Source organism: Carcharhinus amblyrhynchos, chromosome 5 (genome assembly GCF_965287045.1).
Source record: "Carcharhinus amblyrhynchos chromosome 5, sCarAmb.v2.hapA, whole genome shotgun sequence".
Classification (NCBI taxonomy): Eukaryota; Metazoa; Chordata; class Chondrichthyes; order Carcharhiniformes; family Carcharhinidae; genus Carcharhinus; species Carcharhinus amblyrhynchos.
The window spans coordinates 95,422,019-95,445,508 of NC_137328.1; the positions used below are offsets into that span (position 1 = coordinate 95,422,019).

The 23,490-nt window shown below is 40.0% G+C and overlaps 1 protein-coding gene across 1 annotated transcript in view; it reads left to right on the forward strand.

The window, feature by feature from the left end:
* Nucleotides 1–23,490, forward strand: part of mccc2 (methylcrotonyl-CoA carboxylase subunit 2) — a 72,468-nt gene that overhangs the window by 21,677 nt on the left and 27,301 nt on the right. Inside the window, exons 4-11 of the mRNA XM_080189233.1 lie at nt 461–562; nt 4,997–5,124; nt 6,617–6,729; nt 7,293–7,406; nt 12,688–12,752; nt 18,446–18,545; nt 20,729–20,824; nt 22,757–22,829. Of these exons, the coding sequence (XP_080045359.1) occupies nt 461–562; nt 4,997–5,124; nt 6,617–6,729; nt 7,293–7,406; nt 12,688–12,752; nt 18,446–18,545; nt 20,729–20,824; nt 22,757–22,829 (791 nt within the window). The remainder of the gene's footprint in view (nt 1–460; nt 563–4,996; nt 5,125–6,616; nt 6,730–7,292; nt 7,407–12,687; nt 12,753–18,445; nt 18,546–20,728; nt 20,825–22,756; nt 22,830–23,490) is intronic.

A 23,490-nucleotide genomic window follows, 5' to 3' on the forward strand; every position in this document is an offset into this window, starting at 1 on the left:
ATTTGGGCCAGAGAGAGAAATTATGGGCCCTGGTGGTTTTCTTCTGTCTGGATCCTGTTTTGATAGGGATGTATATCAGCTCAAAGAAAAGCTAGGTGTTTATTTCCTTTTTCTGTTTGTACTGTGCATTTGAAGACCTTAGAAAGTTTTTCGTACTTGGACAACTGTGTGAGCCATTGAACTGAGTGAATTCCACCCCACCTATCACAATCCTCAGCTCCTTGTAATATCACAACATGCATTTATATGACACTGTTCCTAAAACATATGAATCATAAAATTAAGTATTCATAACACTTGTTATTTTTTAGACAAACTCCACAGTCAAATTTATGTGCAGTAAATCCTGCAAACCATAGATGATCTCGCTATTGCCCAGGTAATGTTTTATCGTGAGTTATGTTAAGCATGTTAGAGTTATTTAGTTCTTAATTTAAAAGAGATACATTTTATTTGGCAGGTCTCCGTTCTTAGAGTTTTCACAGTTTGCAGGCTATCAACTGTATGGTGATGAGGAAGTACCGGCAGGGGGTATCATTACAGGCATTGGAAGAGTATCTGGGTAAGTGTTGTATTTCAATTAACTTTCTTACTTTCCTCATTTTCATGTAATAGAGGTGCTGTTCAAGATACCTTAGGTAAGAAATAGGGTTGGGAGTGTCGAAGTTGATGTGGTAATGTGGTCCTTATTTCCTTGAAGTACCCATCTCTTTTAACTTGGAAATCATTTATCATCTCTGCTTCTGCCACTGTTGTATACGAGTTCCTTGTCTTTACCACTGTATAGAAAAAGTTTCTTCCTCATGTCCCCATATATTTCCTACCTAAAACTTTAAATGTGTCTCCTCATCCTTGCACCATCTGCTCATTCATTGTCTGCCTTATCTAAAGCTGTCATAATCATGTGTTGTCTCTATCAAATCTCCCTTCAACAACCTTTGGCCTAAGGATAACAACCCCAGCTTCTCCAATCTAATCTTATGACTAAAATCCCTCATTCCTAGAATTGTTCTGGTGAATATCTGCATTCTCTCGATAGACTCTAGTTGTTGTCTAACCAGGGCTTCATAAATGTTCAGCATAACTTCCTTGCTTTTATACTCAATTTGTCTATTTATGAAGCCCAAGATGTCATATACTGCTCTTTCAGAATGTCCTGCCCACTTCATGGATCATATAGACCCTTATATACAATATTAGTCTTTATTTTTCCCTATCCTTTCTGTCAAAAAAACATCACCATGTACCTCTCTGTATTCAATTCCATCTGCTGTACTTATTTGCCCATTTTGATGGCCTACCTTTGTCCTATTGTAATTGATTGGTATCATTCTTATTTTGCCACACCTCCAAATTTGATATCATTGGCACATTTTGAAATTTCACTCCAGTATGAAGACTTTTTTTAGATGCACATGCACTAATCCTAGCATTTGAATCTTGGTGAACACTATTTCCACCATCCTCCAGTCTGAAAAACGACCGTTTTCCACGACTTGCTGTTTTCTGTCCTTAAACTTATTTTTTAATCCAACGTGACACTGACCCTCCTATTCATGAGGTTCAGTTTTGTTAACCAGCCTTTTCTGTAGTACTTTATCAAATGATTTCTTAAAATCTATATAGTTGACATCTCTTATGCTCCCTTCATCAAACTTCTTTGCTACTTAGTCAAAAAAATTCAATTAAATTAATTGAATGTGATTTACCTTTTACACTATGTGTTGGTTCTCCTTAATTAACTAACACTCTTCCAGGTGCCTATTATTTGTTTCCCTGGTAATTGTTCATCAAGTTCCACACGCCACTGACCAGCCTATAGTTACTAGGATTATCTTTACAACCATTTTTGAATAAGGGTGTCACATTTGTCACTTCCTATCCTCTGATATCGTTCTCATGTCAAGGGAAGATTGGAAGATTGTTGGAAGCCTTTTCTCTATCTTCGCTCCCACTTCCTTTAGCAAATAGGGATACAAGGCATCCAGACCAGACAGCTTATTCTCTCCAAGCATAGGCAGTTTTTTAATTGCAACCTGCCTATCAATTTTCACCCCATCCATTACCTCGTCTATCTTTGCTTCTTCCAAGATGATGTCATATTCCTCTTCCTTAGCAGACACTGATATGAAGTACTCATTAAGTGTTCAAGCTTTGCCCAGTGCATGTGATCATAGATCTTTGTCTCCAGTAGGCCACACCCTGCCTCTTACTACCTGTTTACTATTTACATGCTAGTAGAAGATTTAGTTGTCATTCTATTCCAATAGTGTAGATCCCTTCTCAACTTATTCTATTGCTCTGAGTCTTGCTGGAAGAATTCACCTGATGTTAATGATCATTTGTTTTTTTGTTTTTTCATTTTGGATCTCAGCCTATTTAACTCACCTAATGAAGGAGTAGCGCTCCAAAAGCTCACAATACCAAATAAATCTGTTGGACTTTAACCTGGTGTTATGAGACTTCTCAACAAGGAGTCCTGGATTGGCTAGTAAATTCTTACACTCATCATCATACATGCATATTTTGCTACATACTTATCTTTTGATAAAGTATAACTCAAAAAGCTAAAGTACTTGGTAATTGGATCTCTTCTCTGGCTAGACCTTTTTACTTGTTATGCATTTGGGGTTCATTTGTATGTAATTTACATTGCACATTCTTCTGGTGCTATCAGATACAGCCAACTGAAAAGTCAGACAGGAAATTCAGTGTCAATGTTGCTCATGTGCAGATAGGGAATGTGATTAGCACTCTTTTCCTGTGCACAGACTACTTTAGGAATTTAAAAAAATGTATTCATTCATGGGATATGGATGTTGGCTAGGCCAGAGTTTATTACCTATCTGTCATTACCCTTGAGAAGATGGTGGTGAGCCGTTGCCTTGAACTGCTGCAGTCCATATAGCACAGATAAAGTCACAAGGCTGTTAGGAAGGGAGTTCCTGAATTTTTGCGCAGTGACAGTGTAGCAATGTAATATATGTCATTTCCAGTGCCTAGCATTTTTGATGGATGAAGGAATGAGTGGTTCATATGGTTTCATTCCTTTTAGGCTTTGTAGCAGTTTGATAGAACTAGCATGCTAGGTCATTTCAGAGGGCAGTCAGGAGTCAGCCCCACATTGCTGTGGGTTTGGAGTTTCATGTAAATGTTGAACTAGATCTTTTATCCTAGTTTTTAATTCCAGGTGAACTAGATCTTTTATCCTTGCTTTTAATTCCAGGTGTATTAATTGGATTTACATTCCACAAGTTGCTATGGTGGATTTTGAATCTGTCTCCTCTGGATTACGAGTCCAGTGACGTTATCACAATGCCACTGCATTTTTGAAGATTTTGTAGGGATCGTTTGTGTTGATTAAAACTTGAGAAACATAATTTGAAGAGTTAATTTATCAGACTGTACAAAGATGCTAAAACCCTAGTAACTAGATGCTAGTAACTTGTTAAAGCATTCTTACAATGTGTGGCGAACACTTACCAATTCTAACAGTTTCTATGGTGAGAGAAATAACATTAAGTTTCAGGCCGGCGACTTTCATCAGAATATGTGTTTAATTGAATCCGGCTGCAAACAAGCAAATGAGAGTGGTTAACACTGGAACCCAAAGCCCGGAATCCAACTTTAAAGTTTTATTTTATCTATTTGCTGCTACCTTTTTACATTAGTAATGCTATTTCTAGCATAGGCAGAGCCTTGGCTTTTAGGTTCCACCAGATGGTGCCAATGCAGTGCTCAGCCATTCTGTTAGCTATTGATGGATTTCTTAATGATTACCATTGCAACGATAGGTTATTAGTCTGACAGCAATAATCCGATTTATGGTTCATGCACAGGTGTTTCATAAAGTAACTCCTTTATTATAGGACTGATTTGGCCTCCCATTTGTGTTAACTGATAGATACATGAATCGACTGGTTCCCAGGCTCAGGGGACTACCTTTGAGAAAGCTGAACACAAGACCCAAAATGACCAGCTCCCAGTCACCAGCTTTTTTGCATGGCAGCATTGCTTCTGATTGTGGAGACGATTCTTTAATTAAGGGGACCAATAAATGCTGGGTTGGATTTGACTCTTATATCTTGACATCATTTTATCTGTGAAAGAAAGTAACCAAAACTCATAGCCTGGCTACCTTGTAAAATCAGGATAAGACCCAACGCTAGCCAGCCCCTCCGAACACCTTGCACACAAATAATCTCAGGTGTGCCAATATGTTCTTAGAAATTTTTTTTTAAAATTATCATTTGGTAAGGTTACATGCAGATTGAGAATTACGAGTTAGGAGATCTGGATGCTTTGTTGGGTCTTTGAAATACAGTTGAGTCAGAAGAATATTCAGGGTGCTGCCTACTTGTACGTAGCATGTTGTTTAGAGGCTGTGCGTTTGTCATACTTTCTGAATTTGGGAGATTGTCTAAGTGTTACCTTTTGAGTTCTTAGCAGAGTTCATATCTGCTCTGATTGGTAAATGTTGCATCCCATGTCTCATGGGGAGAGGATTGTACTTTGTTACAGCGGGGAGTTTACTTGTAGTGAGCATTGACAGTTACACCTGACTCTATGATCCAGGAGGAGCTTGTTTTTCAATAGATGAACCCAGCAGACATAGGTCTTGGTTTGCAAAGAGTTCTTCAAGTTGAAGTGTGCCTCTGCTGCACAGTATTTCTTTTCAACCTTTCAGACAGCTGTCTAGTGACAGCAACTTTGAATGTTGGCCAAGACTAGAAGTTAGACTGTATCATTCTAGGTTTAGAATCCACTGCTGCATGGTTGTGTTTTATCACTTGAACAGAGTAATAATGTTTCTGTTTGTTAAGATCTGTGAGGAGATTGTCATTTGTGATTTGAATTCTTGTTTTGTGTTAACCTGTCTATTCTATCTACAGACATTAACTGACTCACGGAGTACTTTGGCATTTTCTTTTCATTAATAGAGTTGGTTATGTGCTTTGCTATTGTTAATTCTGAACCACTTTTATATTGGTTTCAGGGTTGAATGTTTGATTGTTGCCAATGACGCAACAGTGAAAGGGGGATCATACTACCCAATTACAGTGAAGAAACATGTAAGAGCACAGGAGATTGCAACACAAAACTACCTGCCCTGCATTTATTTAGGTGAAACTTTCATTTTCCCTTACATTTATTCAGTCTTTTAAACTACATTTTGTGAAGTTGAAGTACATTTCAATACATTGCATTTTTCTGTACGTATATTGGAAACTTTGTTCAGATTATGGCCCAATTTATGGAATATTACTAAATGATAATTTTGCAAGAAAAAGTACTGTTATTATTAATGATGTTGCAAATTGTCAGCATGTTCCTTGTAGTGCAGTTGGTTAATTGATTCCTTTTTGGTAAATTTTGTCTTCATGTCTCACCTGTCCTGTTAGTGCAAGTTCCTAGAATAGACTTTAGAGCTTTGAGTGCAAAATCTAGGCTGATAGTTCAGTGCAGTACTGAAGGAGATGCCATCTCCAGATGAGACATTAAACTGAGGCCCAATCTATACTCTCTGATAAATGCAAAAGATCCCATAGCACCCTTGTAAGAAGAGCAGAATAATTATCCCTGGTGTCCTCAACCGGTATCACCAAAAACAAATTATCTGATTATTATCACGTTGCTGTTTGTGGGTGCATGCTACAGGTTGGTAGCTGTGACACTGCGCTTCTTATAGTAGGTACCTCAAAACTCTGGAGGAGTACCACCAAGATCCTCCTAATCCAGTGGCAAGAAACATAATCTAACAGCAGTGTCTTCTCCCAAACCAATATGTCCAGCATCAAGGTACTAATCCCTCAAAATCAGCCCTCCTGAGGGGAACGTGTCATTCGAATGCTTGACACCAGACTCCTGAAGAAAATGTTCTACTCAAACCTCAGTCATGGCAGGAGATTCCCAGGAGGACAGCAGAAATTCCTGAAAAGATCCCTAGCTTGTGACCAAAATGGAGAAGGTTTATTTGGGAAGGCACCAAACACATTAAGAGACTTTGTCAAGAGCACATTGAGGCGAAGTAGAGGCATTGGAGAGGGTGCATAAGCCTCCTCACCTGCCAGTCCCTTCGAGAACCACCTGTCCCAAATGTGACATTGCCTGCAGATCAAGCATTGGACTTCTCATCCGTTTTGGAACCCTTTGAACCGGAAGGGAAGCAAGTCATCCTTGATCATGAAGTGCTTCCTAAAATGGAAGAAGAGAAGCTGTATGTGGGTGCTTGCTTGCACAGATTGGCTGCTGCATTTCCTATATTACAAAAATAATGTAATGATTATGCTTCTATAAAAACAGAAAACGATTGAGATACTCAGCAAGTCAAGCAGCACCTGCGAAGAGAGAAATGGGTTAATGTTTCAAGCCGATGTCCGTTCATCAGTTCTGGTGAAAAATCATTGACCTAAAATGTTGTCTCCATTTTCCACTTCTTTGATGCTCTCAAATCTGCAAACATTTCCACGATTTTCTATTTTTATTTCCTTTAACATTTGCAATATTTTGCTTTTATACTTCTAAAATACTTAATTGGCGGTAAAGCACTTTAGGATGTCTTAAGGTAATGAAAGGTGTTACATAAATGCAAGTCTTTTTCATGGTTTCATTTTAGTGGACTCTGGTGGTGCAAACCTACCTCGGCAAGCAGATGTATTTCCAGATCGAGACCATTTTGGGCGCATCTTTTATAATCAGGCCAATATGTCTGCAATGGGAATTGCACAGGTAAATAAATTTAAAATGTATATGTGTTGTTCCTTTTTAAGTTATAAACTTAAAATACATGAACACTAAGCATTTTGAAACAAGTTCAGGCATACAACTCGATCTGCCAGATGGATCCTTTATTTGAGACGTTGGTTCTCCTGTGATGCCAGCAAGTATGAAAATATAGCAATTGATATAGTTTAAAGAGTAACTAATTATTTAAAAGAAATTAAAATTTGGAATTTGATTAGTGGTAATCCTTATCAATGTAAGATAGAAATGTGACAAATTTACACTAAGTAGAAATGGTGTCCAATTTGGTTCTAGCAGGTTGTGAACTTGAATTGCAGGGCCATCTGTCACTTCAAGTTGCATTCTTGCTTTGAGCACATTTTAAAAACAAAACGAAAGCAGAAGAACACAGTTTTACATATTATAGTCATAAAGTTTAGGAAAGAGGACCCAAAACAGAATGCAAAAGGTGTGATAAATGATATTGCATAATTGAAAATTTTTGTACTTGTTTTTGTTTTCTTATATTAAACCATTTTCATTTCTGTGATTGTCTCCTTTTGTTCTAGATAGCTGTGGTCATGGGTTCATGCACCGCAGGAGGAGCATATGTTCCTGCTATGGCTGACGAGAGTATTATTGTGAAGAATCAAGGGACCATTTTCTTAGGAGGCCCACCTCTGGTACATATTCATATAACAACTTCAATATTGTTTTATGTTTGGGGAATAATAAGCTCCCAAATTCCACTGCAAATTCTTGCATTATCCTGTGTCTTGAACAGCCAGCAGGGTCAATTTTGTATAATGTCTGCTCTTGTTTATGATTGGTTTTCCCCACTAGTGCTACCAGTGCAAAAGCCTTTCAGGGACTATGTTTCCCAGTACACTGAAATTGATGTTAAAGTGTGTTACCTTTGTGTTATATTTCACTTCACTTTGGAAAAAAACAAATACCAATTCCAAACCTCTAATCTTCTTTGCCTTAAGTACCTTCACTTGATCATAATCTCTGATCTTGAATACTTCCACTTCATTCTACTTCAAAGTTTAATAATCACCAGAAGCACAGTATGACATGCTAAGTTAACGGTCTTGTCCCTGAATAATGGAATTTGTATTTGAGACATGATTTCAAGAACTGGTTAGGAAAACAGTCTTTTAAATTTAGGAACAGGAGTAGGTGATTCAGCCTGTTCCACCAATCAATTAAATCATCGCAGACCCATATCTTAATTCTATCTAATCACATGGGTTCTGAATCTATTGTCTAACAAGAATCTTACCAATCTCAGATTTGACATTTTTGATTGACTTGGCATCTTCATCTCTATGGGGGACAGAATTCCAGATTTCCACTCCATGCTATGTGAAGAATAGTTTCCTGACATCATCCCCTCAACAGTCTAGTTCTAATATTAAGGTTATGCACCCTCGGTTTGGACACTCCCACCAGAGGAAGTAGTTGTTTTTTACCTATCCTATCAATTCTTTGAATCATTTTAAACAACTTAATTAGATTAACCCCCAATCTTAGAAATTTGGAAGTAAAACAAGCCTGTTTTTATGCTATGGTTGTGAGGTATGCTAGAAACACAGGACAAATTCAGTTTTTTTTTGAGCAATTTTAAGATGCAATAAATTGGCTAGAATTATTTTGTGGATTAGAAGTTCAGATATTGTCTTCTCATGTTGAGTCATTAAAGGTTAGCAAGTGCAGCATGCAACTAGGTAAGCAAGTGGTATGTTGGCCTTCATCGAAAGGGGATTTGAGTACAGGAGTAAACAAATCGTAATGCAATTTTATAGAGCCTTGGTGAGCCCTTACCCAGAGTGCAGTCTACCGTTTTGGTTCTCTTCTAAGGAAGGATATATTGCGATCAAAAGAGTGCAATAGAGATTAACCCATGGAATGGCAGGATTTTCTTACGAGGGGAGATTGGGAGAGCGGGTCTGTATTCCCTAGAGTTTTGAAGATTGAAGGGTGATTTCATTGAAACTTATGAAATTCTCACAGGCTGTGGCAGGGTGGATGTAGGTAAGATGTTCTCCAGCCTGGTGAGTCTAAAACCTGTGGACGTAATCTCAGGATAAGGGTAGACCACTTAAGACTGGGACGAGGAGGAATTTCTTCATTCCAGATGGCAGTGAAAGCTCAATCATTGAGCATGTTCAAGGGTTTGCACATTCTCCCTGTGTCTGCATGGGTTCCCTCTGTGTGCTCGGGTTTCCTCCTACAATTGTTATAGCTGTAGCTCGTTAGAGGGGTCAGTTTTTGTGCAAAGTGTGCAGGAAGGTTTTTTGACTCAGTATGTAGATAGGCCAACTAGAGGTGAGGCTATATTGGATTTGGTGCTGGGAAATGAGCCAGATCAGGTGTTGGATTTGGAAGTTGGTGTGCATTTTGGTGATAGTGACCACAATTCGGTTACGTTCACCTTAGTGATGGAAAGGGATAGGCATGAACCTCGGGCCAGTGGTTTTAGCTGGGGGAAGGGTAATTATGAGGCTATTAGGAGAGAATTAGGAAACATAGGTTGGACTAGGAGATTACAGGGATTGGGAACGTCCGAAATGTGGAGTTTTTTCAAGGAGCAGCTACTGCGAGTCTGTGATAGGTATGTCCCTGTCAGGCAAGGTGGAATTGGTAAGGCTAGGGAACCGTGGTGCACCAAAAAAGTTGATTCGTTGGTTAAAAAGAAAAAGGAGGCTTATGTTTGGATGAGACGTGAGCACTCGGATAGTGCACTAGAGAGCTTTAGATTGGCTAGGAGGGAGTTGAAGAGCGAGCTAAGAAGGGCTAAAAGAGGACATGAGAAGACTTTGGCTGATAGGGTTAAGGAGAATCCTAAGGCGTTCTATAGGTATGTCAAGAACAGAAGGTTGGTTAGGGCAAGGTTAGGGCCAGTTATAGACGGCAGAGGGAAGTTATGTGTGGAACCAGAGGAGATTGGTGAAGCATTGAACCAATATTTCTCTTCGGTGTTCACGCAGGGGGACATGGATATAGCTGAGGAGGACACTGGGTTGCAGGGGAGTAGAATTGACAGTGTTACAGTTGATAAGGAGGATGTGCTGAATATTCTGGAGGATCTGAAAATAGATAAGTCCCCTGGTCCGGATGGGATTTACCCCAGGATTCTCTGGGAGGCAAGAGAAGTGATTGCAGAGCCTCTGGCTCTGATCTTCAGGTCATCGTTGGCCTCTGGTATAGTACCAGATGATTGGAGGTTAGCGAATGTTGTCCCATTGTTTAAGAAGGGGAACAGAGACTTCCCCGGGAATTATAGACCGGTGAGTCTCACTTCTGTTGTGGGCAAGGTTTTGGAAAAAATTATTAGGGATAGGATTTATAGTTATTTGGAGAGTAATGAGTTGATTGGAGATAGTCAGCATGGTTTTGTGGCGGGTAGGTCGTGCCTTACTAACCTTATTGAGTTTTTTAAGAAAGTGACCAAAGAGGTGGACGGGGGTAAGGCAGTGGACGTGGTGTATATGGATTTTAGTAAGGCATTTGATAAGGTTCACCATGGTAGGCTTCTGCACAAAATGCAGATGTATGGGATTGGGGGTGATCTAGGGAACTGGATTAGGAATTGGCTAGCGGATAGGAGACAGAGGGTAGTGGTTGATGGTAAATATTCATCATGGAGTTCGGTTACAAGTGGTGTGCCTCAGGGATCTGTGTTGGGGCCACTGCTGTTTGTGATTTTTATTAATGATCTGGATGAGGGTATAGTTGGGTGGATCAGTAAATTTGCTGATGACACCAAAGTCTGAGGTGTGGTAGATAGTGAGGAAGGGTGTCATAGTTTGCAGGGAGACTTAGACAGGCTGCAGAGCTGGGCCGAGAGGTGGCGGATGGAGTTTAATGCAGAGAAATGTGAGGTAATTCACTTTGGTAGGAATAACAGATGTGTTGAGTATAGGGCTAACGGGAAGACTTTGAATAGTGTGGAGGAGCAGAGGGATCTAGGTGTATGTGTACATAGATCCCTGAAAGTTGGGAATCAAGTAGATAAGGTTGTTAAGAAGGCATACAGTGTCTTGGCGTTTATTGGTAGGGGGATTGAATTTAGGAGTCGTAGCGTTATGTTGCAACTGTACACAACTCTGGTGCGGCCGCACTTGGAGTATTGTGTGCAGTTCTGGTCCCCACATTACAGGAAGGATGTGGAGGCTTTGGAGAGGGTGCAGAGGAGGTTTACCAGGATGTTGCCTGGTATGGAGGGGAGATCCTATGAGGAGAGGCTGAGGGATTTGGGGTTGTTTTCGCTGGAAAGAAGGCGGCTAAGAGGGGATCTTATTGAAACATATAAGATGATTAGAGGTTTAGATAGGGTGGATAGTGATAGCCTTTTTCCTCTGATGGAAAAATCTAGCACGAGGGGGCATGGCTTTAAACTAAGGGGGGGGGTAGTTATAGGACAGATGTCAGGGGTAGGTTCTTTACCCAGAGGGTGGTGAGGGATTGGAATGCCCTGCCTGCTGCAGTTGTAAATGCGCCTAGTTTGGGGGCGTTTAAGAGGTCTGTGGACAGGTTTATGGACGAAAAGGGATTGGTTTAGGTTAGTGGGTCATTGTTGTTTTTTTTTAAACTGGTCGGCGCAACATCGTGGGCCGAAGGGCCTGTTCTGCGCTGTAATGTTCTATGTTCTATGTTCTACAGTCCAAAGATGCGCAGGTTACGTTGATTGGTATGCTAAATTGCTCCTTAATGTGCTGGGAAGTGTAGGTTAGAGGGATTAGTGGGGTAAATATGTGGGGTTACAGGGATAAGGCCTGGGTGGGATTGTTGTTGGTGTAGACTGGTGTTGCTGGTGGCCTCCTTCTGCACTGTAGGATTCTATGAATCTATGATATGGAGGTAGATATGGTGTTGAATAGATGATAGTCCATGATCTAATTGAATGGCTGCGCATGCTAGTGGGCTGAAAGGCCCATTCATGTTCTTATGTTCCTATGTTATGGTTGAGAAAGATGGATAGATCCTTTCTTAGTTGCTTTTGCCATAATGTTCCCTCATAAGAACTTGTCATGTTATCAGGTTATAAGAGTTTAATTTAAGAGAAGAATTGAAAAGTTCTAGGTTGACTCAAAAATGAAACTAATCAGTAAACATGATGACTCAGTGTGAGGATTGTGAATCAATGCTAGTGCTTCAAAAATAAAATTGTGTTATTCAGATCATATTGATTGCCTGTCGTCCGTTGTCATTGATATTTCTTATGTGCTAATTGACTTGCAGTAATTATGATTTTATCCTGTTCTTTTCTCTGCGTGTTCAGTGGAAGGGAATGGAAATGATGACTCCAAGTAGATTGTTTGTTCTATAAGACTTGCTCTTAGCGCAATTTTGAACAGGTATTTATTTCTGCGACTGTGAGACTTTATTTTGCAATATTATATTATTTAAATTCTTGGTGGCTCCATGTTATCTCCAAGGACATATTCATTTATAATGAGACTGGAAATAGCTATTGCAAATATCCAGGTCTGAAAAACTGAAGCTGAGCCTCCTCTTCACAGATGCTGCATATTTTCAGCATTCTCCGTTAATTATTGTAATATCATCATGAGCATGGAGATTTCACTCCCATATGTTCAAAAACACAAATATGATGCGTTTCTCAGTTAATCTCACATGGTAGTCTAAATATAATCAGTTTGAATGAAGTCTGATAATGATAAATCTCACTTGCTAGCTTCTCTACTGGTACAAGATAACAAAAAATATAAGTCAACATAAACAAATTTCTGGTAGTAAAGGTAGGAATAAAATACAAAATACTGTAGTGTACCGTGTATTTGAAATGCACAGTTAGTTGATCAGCATTTGAAAACAGTACATGAATGTTGAAGGAAATGATGCTTCAGCAAAATGTGATTAAGAACATATATTTCGACTATTTCCATGCTGGAAAGCAGAAATATTTGAAACTAATGTTGACTTGTATTCATACAGGTGAAAGCTGCTACTGGTGAGGAAGTTTCAGCTGAAGACCTTGGAGGTGCTGATCTCCACTGCAGGTAAACCATCTTATGTAGTATCTGTTGGAGATCTTATTGTCTGTTTATTCATTGTAAACAAATGTCTGCCATTCAACAGGCTTAAAAATATACTTTTGCAAGAACCATCAATAAAAAAAATCTATTAATGGCATTTGTTGCAGTTATAGATTTATGATGCACAATACACTGTCTCACAGTGTAATGTTCCATATAGATTTTACCATTTACATTAAAGTGTGAGGTCACACTTAGGCAATGAACAAACTTTATTGTAGCACATCAGCAACACAGATTGCTGAAAAAAAAAGCATCCTAGGTTTCAACTCTCTCAATTACTTTGTATTTTTGCTGCAGATACTTATTTCCCTAGATTTGGATCAATCCCTGATGGATCTGATTTGAAAAGAGTTGGATGGGAGGTTGGGAGACTAACTTGGGTGGACTTTCTGATTGGTGATTTGGTGTTTTGTGTCTAACAAGAATGTTCACGTTTATATAGAAAAACAACTCCTATTAGTCATGTGTTTTTTTAGTTTATTTATTTGTGTCATAAGTAGGCTTACGTTAACACTGCAATGAAGTTACTGTGAAAATCCTCTAGTCGCCACACTCCAGCATCTGTTCGAGCACAGCCAATGCACCAAATCAGTGTGTCTTTAGGACTGTGGGAAGAAACCAGAGCACCCAGAGGAAGCTCACGCAGACACGGAGAGAATGTGCAGACTCCACAAAGACAGTGACCCAAGCCGGAAATTAAACCCTGGTCCCTGATGCTGTGAGGCAGCAGTACTAACCACTGTGCCTTAGTATAATGTGGGTTATATTGACTTGAAATTTGATATGGGAAGAAAATAGCGCAAATATAATACAGGAATATTGAGTCCATTGCAGTGATGTTATGAAATATCTCCTGTTGAAACAAACCAATGTCACTATTGGTTTTACATTAAAGAAGTTCCTTCCACATTTGCGTTATTTTGTTGAAGTTCAGATAGTGATTAATTTGAGAACTGATGCAAAAGAAAAGAAAGTCTTCAATTTGTGTCCCAAATCAGTTTACAGTGAATGAAATATCTTTGAAATGTACTTGCTATTGTATTTGGAGTAGCATGTTGGCACAGTGAATAGCACTGTTGCCTCACAGCACCTGGGTTTGATTCCGGCCTTGGATGGTGCTGGGGCCTCAGCTATTTACCATTTATATAGATGATCTGGATGAGGGAACTGAGTGTAGGGTGTCGAAATTTGCTGATGACACCAAGATTGGGGGAAAGGCAAATTGTGCGGAGGGTGTGGCGAGTCTGCAGAAGGATCTAGATAGGCTGGACGAATGGGCCAGGAAATGGCAAATGGAATTTAATGTTGGCAAGTGTGAGGTGGTCCACTTTGGTAGGAAGAATGGTAGGAAGGACTATTACTTACGTGGCGAAAAGCTGCAGCAGGCGACGGTGCAGAGGGACCTCGGGGTCCTTGTGCATGAGTCGCAAAAACCCAGCTTGCAGGTGCAGCAGGTGGTCAGGAAGGCGAATGGGATGCTGGCCTTCATAGCGAGGGGGATTGAATATAAAAGTAGGGAGGTCTTGCTGCAGCTGTATAGGGCATTGGTGAGGCCGCAGCTGGAGTACTGTGTGCAGTTTTGGGCGCCGCACCTGCGCAAGGATATTTTGGCTTTGGAGGGAGTGCAGAGGAGGTTTACTAGGCTGATACCGGAGTTGAGGGGGTTGAGCTATGAGGAGAGGCTGAATAAACTAGGCTTGTACTCGTTAGAGTTTAGAAGAATGAGGGGAGATCTCATTGAGACGTATAAGATGATGAATGGGATGGATAGGATAGAGGTGGAGAGACTCTTCCCGCTCAAAAAAGACAGTAGGACTAGGGGGCACAGCCTCAAGATAAAGGGGAGGCGGTTTAGAACGGAGTTGAGGAGGAACTTCTTCACTCAAAGGGTGGTGAATCTCTGGAATTCTCTGCCCGTTGAAGTGGTGGAGGCTGCCTCGCTAAATATTTTTAAGAAGCGGGTTGATGGGTTCTTGATAAGAGAGGGGATTAAGGGTTATGGGGAGAGGGCGGGAAAGTGGAACTGAGCCACGACAGATCAGCCATGATCTTATTGAATGGCGGGGCAGGCTCGAAGGGCTAGATGGCCTACTCCTGCTCCTATTTCTTATGTTCTTATGTTCTTATGACTGACCGTGTGGAGTTTGCACGTTCTCCCAGTGTCTGCATGGGTTACCTCCTGGTGTTCTGGTTTACTGCCACGGTCCAAAAATGTGCAGGTTAAGTGGATTGCAATGCTAAATTGTTCCTTAGTGTCTAAAGGTATGGAGGTTAGGTGGAATAGCTGTGCTAAAAGTGCAGAGTTCTGGAGATAGGGCTAAGGGATGGGCCTTGGTGAGATGCTCTTTTGGAGGGTCAGTGCAGACACGATGGGCCAAATGGCACAACAGGATTCTATGGGATAATGCAGGAAATGGGCCAACTAAGGTCCCAGAAGCAAAAATAAGATAATGGCCCGATGGTCTGTTTTTAATGGTGTTGATTGAGAAATGAAAATGTTGGCCAGGAAGAACGTAAGAACTGTCTGCCTGAGATATTTTAGCCCATCTGACAGTGCAGATGGAGAATTTGGTTTAACATCTCATCTGAATGGTAGCCCCTCTGACAATGTAGTTTTCCCTCAGACCTGCACTGGAGTCTCAGCCTGGATTTGATGCTCAGATCTCTACAGTTGAGCTTGAACCAACAACATTTTGACTCAGAGGCTCAGGTGAATGTGCGATCAGCTGAACTGTGGCAGATGAGATGTAGCCTCCACACAGCAATAATCAGAATGCAAGGTATAGCAAAGATGCAGTTGAAATCTTAGATATTTTTGTCAACTTTTCAGTGATTGATTAGTTTCTAGAAAAAGAATTGGCTTGCGATATGTAATTAAATAACTAAATAAATGAAAACATTTACTTTTCATTGTCAAATTGTGAAGAAATACAGAAGTAAATTTGTAGTTAAATTTGTTTAAATATTGCAACTTGATTTGTCACAGGGTGCACTAAAAATGTTAATTGTATCAGTATGTAGGCATATATATCATAGAATCAAATCATAGAATCCCTACAGTACAGAAAGAGGCCATTCAGCCCATCAAGCCTGCACCAACAAAAATCCCACCCAGTCCCCATCCTGTGGTTCCATACATTAACCCTAATGTCGCTGACACTAAGGGGCAATTTAGTGTGGCCAGTCCACCTAATCAGCACGTTTTTGGATTGTGGTTGGAAACTGAGTACCTGGAGGAAACCCACGCAGATATGGGGAGAATGTGCACAGTAACCTGAGGTCGGAATTGAACTTGGGTCCCTGGAGCTGTGAGGCAGCAGTGCTGCCCACTACACTATCTCTATCGATGTAAAAAGGAACGCTGGTTAGGCCACATTTGGAGTACTGCGTCCAATTCTGGTCGCCTCACTACCAGAAGGGCGTGGAGGCTTTAGAGAGAGCGCAGAGAACGTTTACCAAGATGTTACCTGGTATGGAGAGTCTTAGCTATGAGGAGAGATTGGGTAGACTGGGGTTGTTCTCCCTAGAAAGACGGAGAATGAGGGGAGACCTAATAGAGGTGTACAAAATTATGAAGGGTATAGATAGGGTGAATAGTGGGAAGCTTCTTCCCAGGTCGAAGGTGACGATCACGAGGGGTCACAGGCTCGAGGTGAGAGGGACGAGGTATGACTCTGATATCAGAGGGATGTTTTTCGTGCAGAGGGTGGTGGGGGCCTGGAATGCACTGCTGAGTAGGGTGGTGGAGGCAGACACGCTGGCATCGTTCAAGAATTACCTGGATAGTCACATGAGCAGCCTGGGAATGGACGGATACAAGTGAATGGTCTAGATGGACCAAAGAGCGGCACAGGCTTGGAGGGCCAAAGGGCCTGTTCCTCATTTTGTTTTAAATATTAGCTAAGACAAATATGGGCCTACTGCTGACAGAGACAGGACAATTTATACTGGGGAATAAAGAAATGGTAGAGAAACTAAACAAATACTTCTGTCTTCACAGAGGAAGATACAGAAAATCTTTCAAGAATATTAGAGAACTAAGAGACGATCAAAGATGAGGCACTAAAAGAAATTGTAATTAGTTAAAAAAAGGTATTACTGCAGAAATTTATTGGACTGAAAGTTGGTAAATCTCCTGACATGACTAACATCCCAATGTACTGAAAGATGTGGCTGTAGAGATAGTGAATTCATTGGTGCTCATCTTTCAAAATTCAATACATTCTGGGGCAGTTTTTGCAGATTGGGAAGTAGCAAATGTAACCTCTCCCTTATTTAAGAAAGAAAGGAGAGAGAAAGCTGGGAAATGCACACCTGCCAGTCTGACATCAGTAGTAGGGAAAATGCAAGAACCTGTTATAAATGATGGACACTTAGAAAATAATGGTGGGTATGGGCAGAACCAACATGGATTTATGAAAGGGCAATCATGTTTGACAAACCTGTCAAGTTTTTGAGAACATAACTTGCTGAATACACAACGGAGAACCAGTGAATGTGATGTATTTGGATTTTCAAAAGGCTTTTGATAATATCCCATACAAGAGATTCATAAACAAAATTAGAGCACATAGGATTGGACATAATATACAGTCATGGATTGAGAATTGCTTAATGGACAGAGAACAGAGACTCTGAATAAACAAGTCATTCTCAGGCTTCCAAGTTTTGACAAGTGGGGGTACCACAAGGATGTGCTTGGGCTCCAGCTACTCAAAATCTTTATCAAGCATTTGGATTTGGGACTATGTGCAATATTTCCAAGTTTGCTGATGATAGATAGTCAGGTGAGATGATGAGTAATGAAGAGGACACAAAAAGGTTTTTACAAGATTTAAACAGACTGGGCAAGAACATGGCAGATGTAATACAATGTGGAAAAATGTGAAGTTATCCACTTCAGTAGGAAAAACAGAAATGCAGAGTATTTCTTAAATGGTGACAGATTCAAAGGAACCTAATGTCCTGGTTCACAAGTCATTAAAAGCCAACGTGCTGGTGCAGCTTACAATTGGGACAGTAAATGTTATGTTGGTATTTATTGCAAGATGAGTTGAATAAAGAAGTTAAAGAAGTCTTCCTGCAATTGCAGAGTCTTGGTGAGTATGCCCCTGGAGTATTCTGTACAGTTTTGATCTCTTTACTTAAGAAGGATTGCTTGCCATAGAGAGTGTGCAGCAAAGGTTCACCACACTGATCCCTGCAATGGCAGGATTGTCCTGTTGGAGAGATTGAGGAGACTGGACCTATATTTTCTAGAGATTAGAAGAAAGATTTATCTCAATGAAGCATACAAAATTCTTAGGGTTCGGCAGGGTAGATATTTCACCTGGCTGTGGGATCCAGAACCAGGGGCCACAGACTCAGAATAGGAGTAGGCCATTTAAGACTGGGATGAGGAGGAATTTCTTCACTCAGAAAGTGGTGAAAATTTGGAATTCTCTACCCCAGAGGGCTGTCATTGAGTATGTTCATGACAAAGATCGATAGATTTTTGGATATGAAATATATCAAGGAATATGTGAATATTATGGGAAAATGACGTGGTCGAAGATGACCAATTATCTCGTGAATGGTGGAGTAGACTCACGGGGCTGAGTGACCTATTCCTCCTATTTTCTATGTTCCATTGTAATTATTTGCGAATTTTGCAGAAAGTCTGGTGTAACCGATCACTACGCCTTAGATGATACTCACGCACTTCATCTGGCACGAAAGGCTGTACGAGATCTCAACTATCAGAAGAAAGTGGATGTAAGTACATAACTACTGAACACATAAACCCACAGAATCTGTAGCATAGCCTCAAGCCTTTATTATGTTTCAGTAAGATTGGTTGACACACAGTGTTATAGGCATATTATTGTGACATCCATGGAACATATTTTGGTCACGTTTGCCATTTATTGTGTAATCTGGTGTGTTCAACCACAGTTGGCTTGTTAATTCACAAGTACTTCATACTTAGCCTGAATGTTAGAGTATAAAATAAATATTCTAAATTGTTTTATCTTTCTGACCTTGTATAGTAAAACTTTATTTTTGTTTGTTCAAAATGCACAGAATTTTGTGGCTTTATTCAATTTGCAAGTATCTTAAATATCAAACTTGTCTACCTTAAACAGAAATTTGTTGGTCCCTAACCAGATCTCACCAACAGCTTGTGGATCTGGCTAAAGATCATAACAAACCCAAGATCAACATTTGCAGATTACACCAAATCAGGGGGTACTGCTAACATGAGGAAGAATTTTACACAATACAAGAGGTCATGAGAAAATGGACCTGAGGTGATTCTCTTTGGTAGGAAAACAGAAGCACCGCCAACATGAGAAACTGAATAGGGTTGAAGAGCAAAGGAATTTAGGGATACAGTGAACAAATAATTTAAAACAGCATCACCAGGCAGCAAAGCAATTTAAAAATACTAGCAAAGCGTGGATTTTTTTGGGGGCATTGATTCAAAAATAGTGAAATTATCTTAAACTTGTGTAGGACCTCGGTCAAACAGCATTTAGAGCAATGTGCACAGTTCTGGATCCCATACTACTACGATCATCAGTTGTCCCTCAGTTCAAAGATGACGTGCTCAAGGTTGTGAGATCTTGTTATGGGTCTTCATGGGACTGAACAAGCTGGCTCTTGATCTACAGATCTTGGAACACAAAGTTAGGATATCCTACAAGTTAGTGGCATCTGAGTGCAAGGTTTGCTTCCTTTTCTTTCCCCCTCTGCTGCCACTCACCGGAAAGGCATTGGGACTCAAAAGCAACGTTTAGCTTGATGGACAACATTTTGCCATGAAGAATGCTTGGTAGCAAGCTCACCCTACTGGTTAAGGTCAACGTTGCTGTCCTTTAAAAATAGCTTTGGAGTTTCCTTTGTATTTCCTTGGAATTTTGGTATTCATACATTAGGACACCCAGATCCCTCTTCACCTCAGAGCTTTGCAATCTCTCACCATTTAGACAATGTGCTTCTTTTTCACTCTTACGGCCAAAATGGACAATTCCACATTTTCCCACGTTCTATACTCCATTAGCAAAGACTTTGCCCATTAACTTAACCAATTTATATCCTTTAGCTTCCTTATGTCCTCTTCACATCTTTCTTTCCTACCTATTTTTGTGTCAATAGTAAATTTAGCAACCTTTGGTCCCTTCATCTAAGTAATTTTATAAATTGTAATATGTTGAGATCCTTGTACCTGTGGCAAACCACTCATTACATTGTGCAACCACAAAATGACCCATATATGCCTATCCTCTGTTTCTTGTTAGCTAGCCAATCTTATATCCAGAGAACATTGGCTAGAGAACTCCAATAAATGTTAAACATGATTTTCCTTTCATAAAAGCATGTTGGTTCATTATCCTTAATAATAGATTCTAACATTTTCCAAAGACAGATGTTAAGCCAATTGGCCTATAGTTTCCTGCTTGCTGTCTCCCTCCCTTTTTAAAGAAAAGAGTTATATTAGCTTTTTCGCAATTTACTGGAACCTTCCCTGAATCTAGGAAGTTTCAGAAAATTGAAAGCAACACATCAGCCATCTCATTAGCTACTTCTTTTAAGACCCTATGATGAAGTCCATTAGGACCCAGAGACTTGTCAGCCCTCAGTTCTAACAATTTGCTCTGTAGTACTTTGGTAGTGATTGTAATTTTCTTTGAAGGTGGAGGGTGAGGGAAAACCTGAGGGTGTGGTGGCACTGGGCATTGGGGGACAGATAATGTTTAAGCAAGCTTGTCATTAAAGTCATAACTTTTTTTGTTTAAAAAAAATCAAATTTAATAAGGATTCAGTTTCTCACTTTTTAGATATTCTAGAGTTACAAATGTATTTCCTGTTCTTAAAATTATTGCTGTTGAATAAAGCGCATATTTAAAAATAATTCCGAAGGAGGCAGCATGTTACACTGTTCTTTGTCTTTCCAGGTGACAGTGGAAGCCCCAGAAGAACCATTGTTCCCTGCTGAAGACTTATATGGAATAGTTGGTGATAATCTGAAAAAAAGTGTTGATGTCAAAGAGGTACAGACTTAGGAAAGGTTTCCTCTGGTTCATTCATCTGATTTTGAAGGAACATACCTAAGCTGTTAACAGTGTAATCATTATATGTGTAACACTGTAAATTAAGACATTGTATAACTTTCTTGAAGAGGGAGTTTGGAGACAAAATTTTCTACTTTAGTTTATGCACTTGTTACAACCTTACAACCATAGCATATGTTATTTGCTGAGCAAACAAAATCCTAATCGTAATGTAATTAACAAATCCCAGAGGAAAATTTGTCTTACTGATTGTAAAATTTTATTTGTATTTTGGAAACACGGAGAAACTAACTGATCCCAGAAGAATAGAATTTTAGTAACAATTTTGGAATTTTAAAAATGGCAAGATTTATTAACAGGAAAAAAAAGCTTAAGCATACAAGATTAAAGTTACACAGTTAAAACATGATGTGGAGATGCTTGCATTGGATTGGGGTAGGCACAGTAAGAAGTCCAACAGGTTTATTTGGTAGCATGAGCTTTCGGAGCGCTGTTCCTTCATCAGGTGAGTGAAGAGTTGGGTTCACAAACAGGGCATATATAGATATATCAGTTACAAGATAATGGTTGGAATGCGAGTCTTAACAGGTAATCCCCTCATTCTTCCCTGAGGATCCCGAGACTTCTGGGGTCTTCTCTTCATGGTTCCTTGAGCCACAAGGTCTTTTTGAGATTTTGGCTTAGACAACTTAATTCCAGCGTACATATAAATCCCTTTGCAGCTTTAAGACTTCTAGTGAATTCTTTTCCAATGCTTAACTTCCCAGCCTACCTTAACTGCTGAAGTTTCCAGTTCACCTGAATTGCTAAAGTTTCACACTTCACAGCTGCAGTGTTTTTTCTTTTTCTCTGCCATGCTAGACTTGCTGTGTCATAGTTATAACTTTAGTTCACTCCCAGTGAACCCACATATTCCTTGATAAAGCTACAGCGCAATGTTTGGCATTTAAACAGATGTCCACTTTAAGATCCAAAATTCATGAATCACAAAATTACATACAAATAAAGACTTTTCATCACTAAGCTTATGTACAGTATAATTTAAGAGTTTAAGTTTTATTAATTACACAAATATGCCAATGAGGTGAAGTTTGAAGAATACCAGGGCCACACTAACCTGTCTACCATTTTACTGGGGGCGGATGAAGTCCATTGTAACCCATCTGCTCTCACCCCAATTGAGGCCTTTAAATGGCCAGTCAGTGGACACTTAAGCACCGCTTCTCACCTAACCTCGATTCAGAGCTGGCAGGAGGAGTAGGCAAACTAAGAAGTCTGACAACACCAGGTTTAAGTCCAACCAATTTATTTGATAGTAAACTCACACGCTTTCGGGGTTTGCCCCTTAGTCAGGTGAATCGAGAGAGAACTCTCCATTCACCTGACGAAGGGGCAAACCCTGAAAGCTTATGAGTAGGGTCAGGAATGAAGCCAGGCAGGTCACCCTGCTCGGACCTTGAGGGAGGGTTAGAGGGGTTACCCTCCATCACTGGTTCCCTTTTTGATTGGCCTAGCCAAACCTTCTCAGGTGCTCTTTCCTCTTCCAGGCCTGTCCATTAAGACCCCCAGTCCTTCTCTCTTTCCCCCATCCTGGGGCCTTCCTTCCACTACGGCCCTGTGTTTATGTCCATCCAAGTTCCGGTACATGGATTTGGGGGACTGCTTGTAGTACCAGCTCTGTCAATCCTCTCAGTGGCACTGTTGGAAATACAGAGGCAGTTAATAGAGTGTAAAATTACTGTGAGGCAGCTAACCTCAGTGGGAATGCATTTTCCATCAATTCATCTGGTGGTGGGGGAGGAAACTGGCCATCTGTTAAATTCTGCCCATGGTTCTGCAATAGAACGCTGTACAAAAATTAAATATAGAGGTTGAGTTTGAGCTGGTGATAGTATGTTATTATCTTTCCAGGTCATTGCGAGAATAGTGGATGGAAGCAGATTTAATGAATTCAAAGCCTTTTATGGAGATACTTTAGTTACAGGTACAGTTTCTGATCTAGGATATTGATCTTTTTGTAAAAGGTACCCATTTCTTCCAATGCTTTAAGGTTAAATCTAAGTAAAGATTTAATTAAAACGTAAATTACATTTCCCTAATGCATAGATATTAACAAAATATATCTTTGAAATCATAAACTTCCAGACTTTTACTTTGTTGGTCCATTGCATGCAAAGCAACAATATTTCTTGCATTGTTTTGGAAATAAACAATAGTGATAAGAAGTTACTGAAAAAGGTTATAGTTATGCAGAAAATGGTTCTGACATACTAGCCCATGACTTCCTGGCTCTCCATGGTCTCATTTTGGCGGGGGGGGGGGGGGGGGGGGGGGGGGGGGGGTACCCCAAAGATACACTGGGGAATCCTTCTCGCAAGATCCCAGATAAGGGTTTATCTGGCAATTGTCCAGGAGTGCTACCTTCCTCTGGATGATTGTGCCAAGGGTTTTCATTTTTCTATACACCAATATCACATTTGCATTATATTTGTTTTAACCATTATCATCTTCAAAATAAATTTCCTTGGGCCATTACTGCTGCTGCAAAAAACATAACTATAGTTGATTGTGAATCCGTGAGGTATCTACTTTTTAAATATTATTTTAACATAGTAAATTTCCTATGTTATATCAGTGACTACACT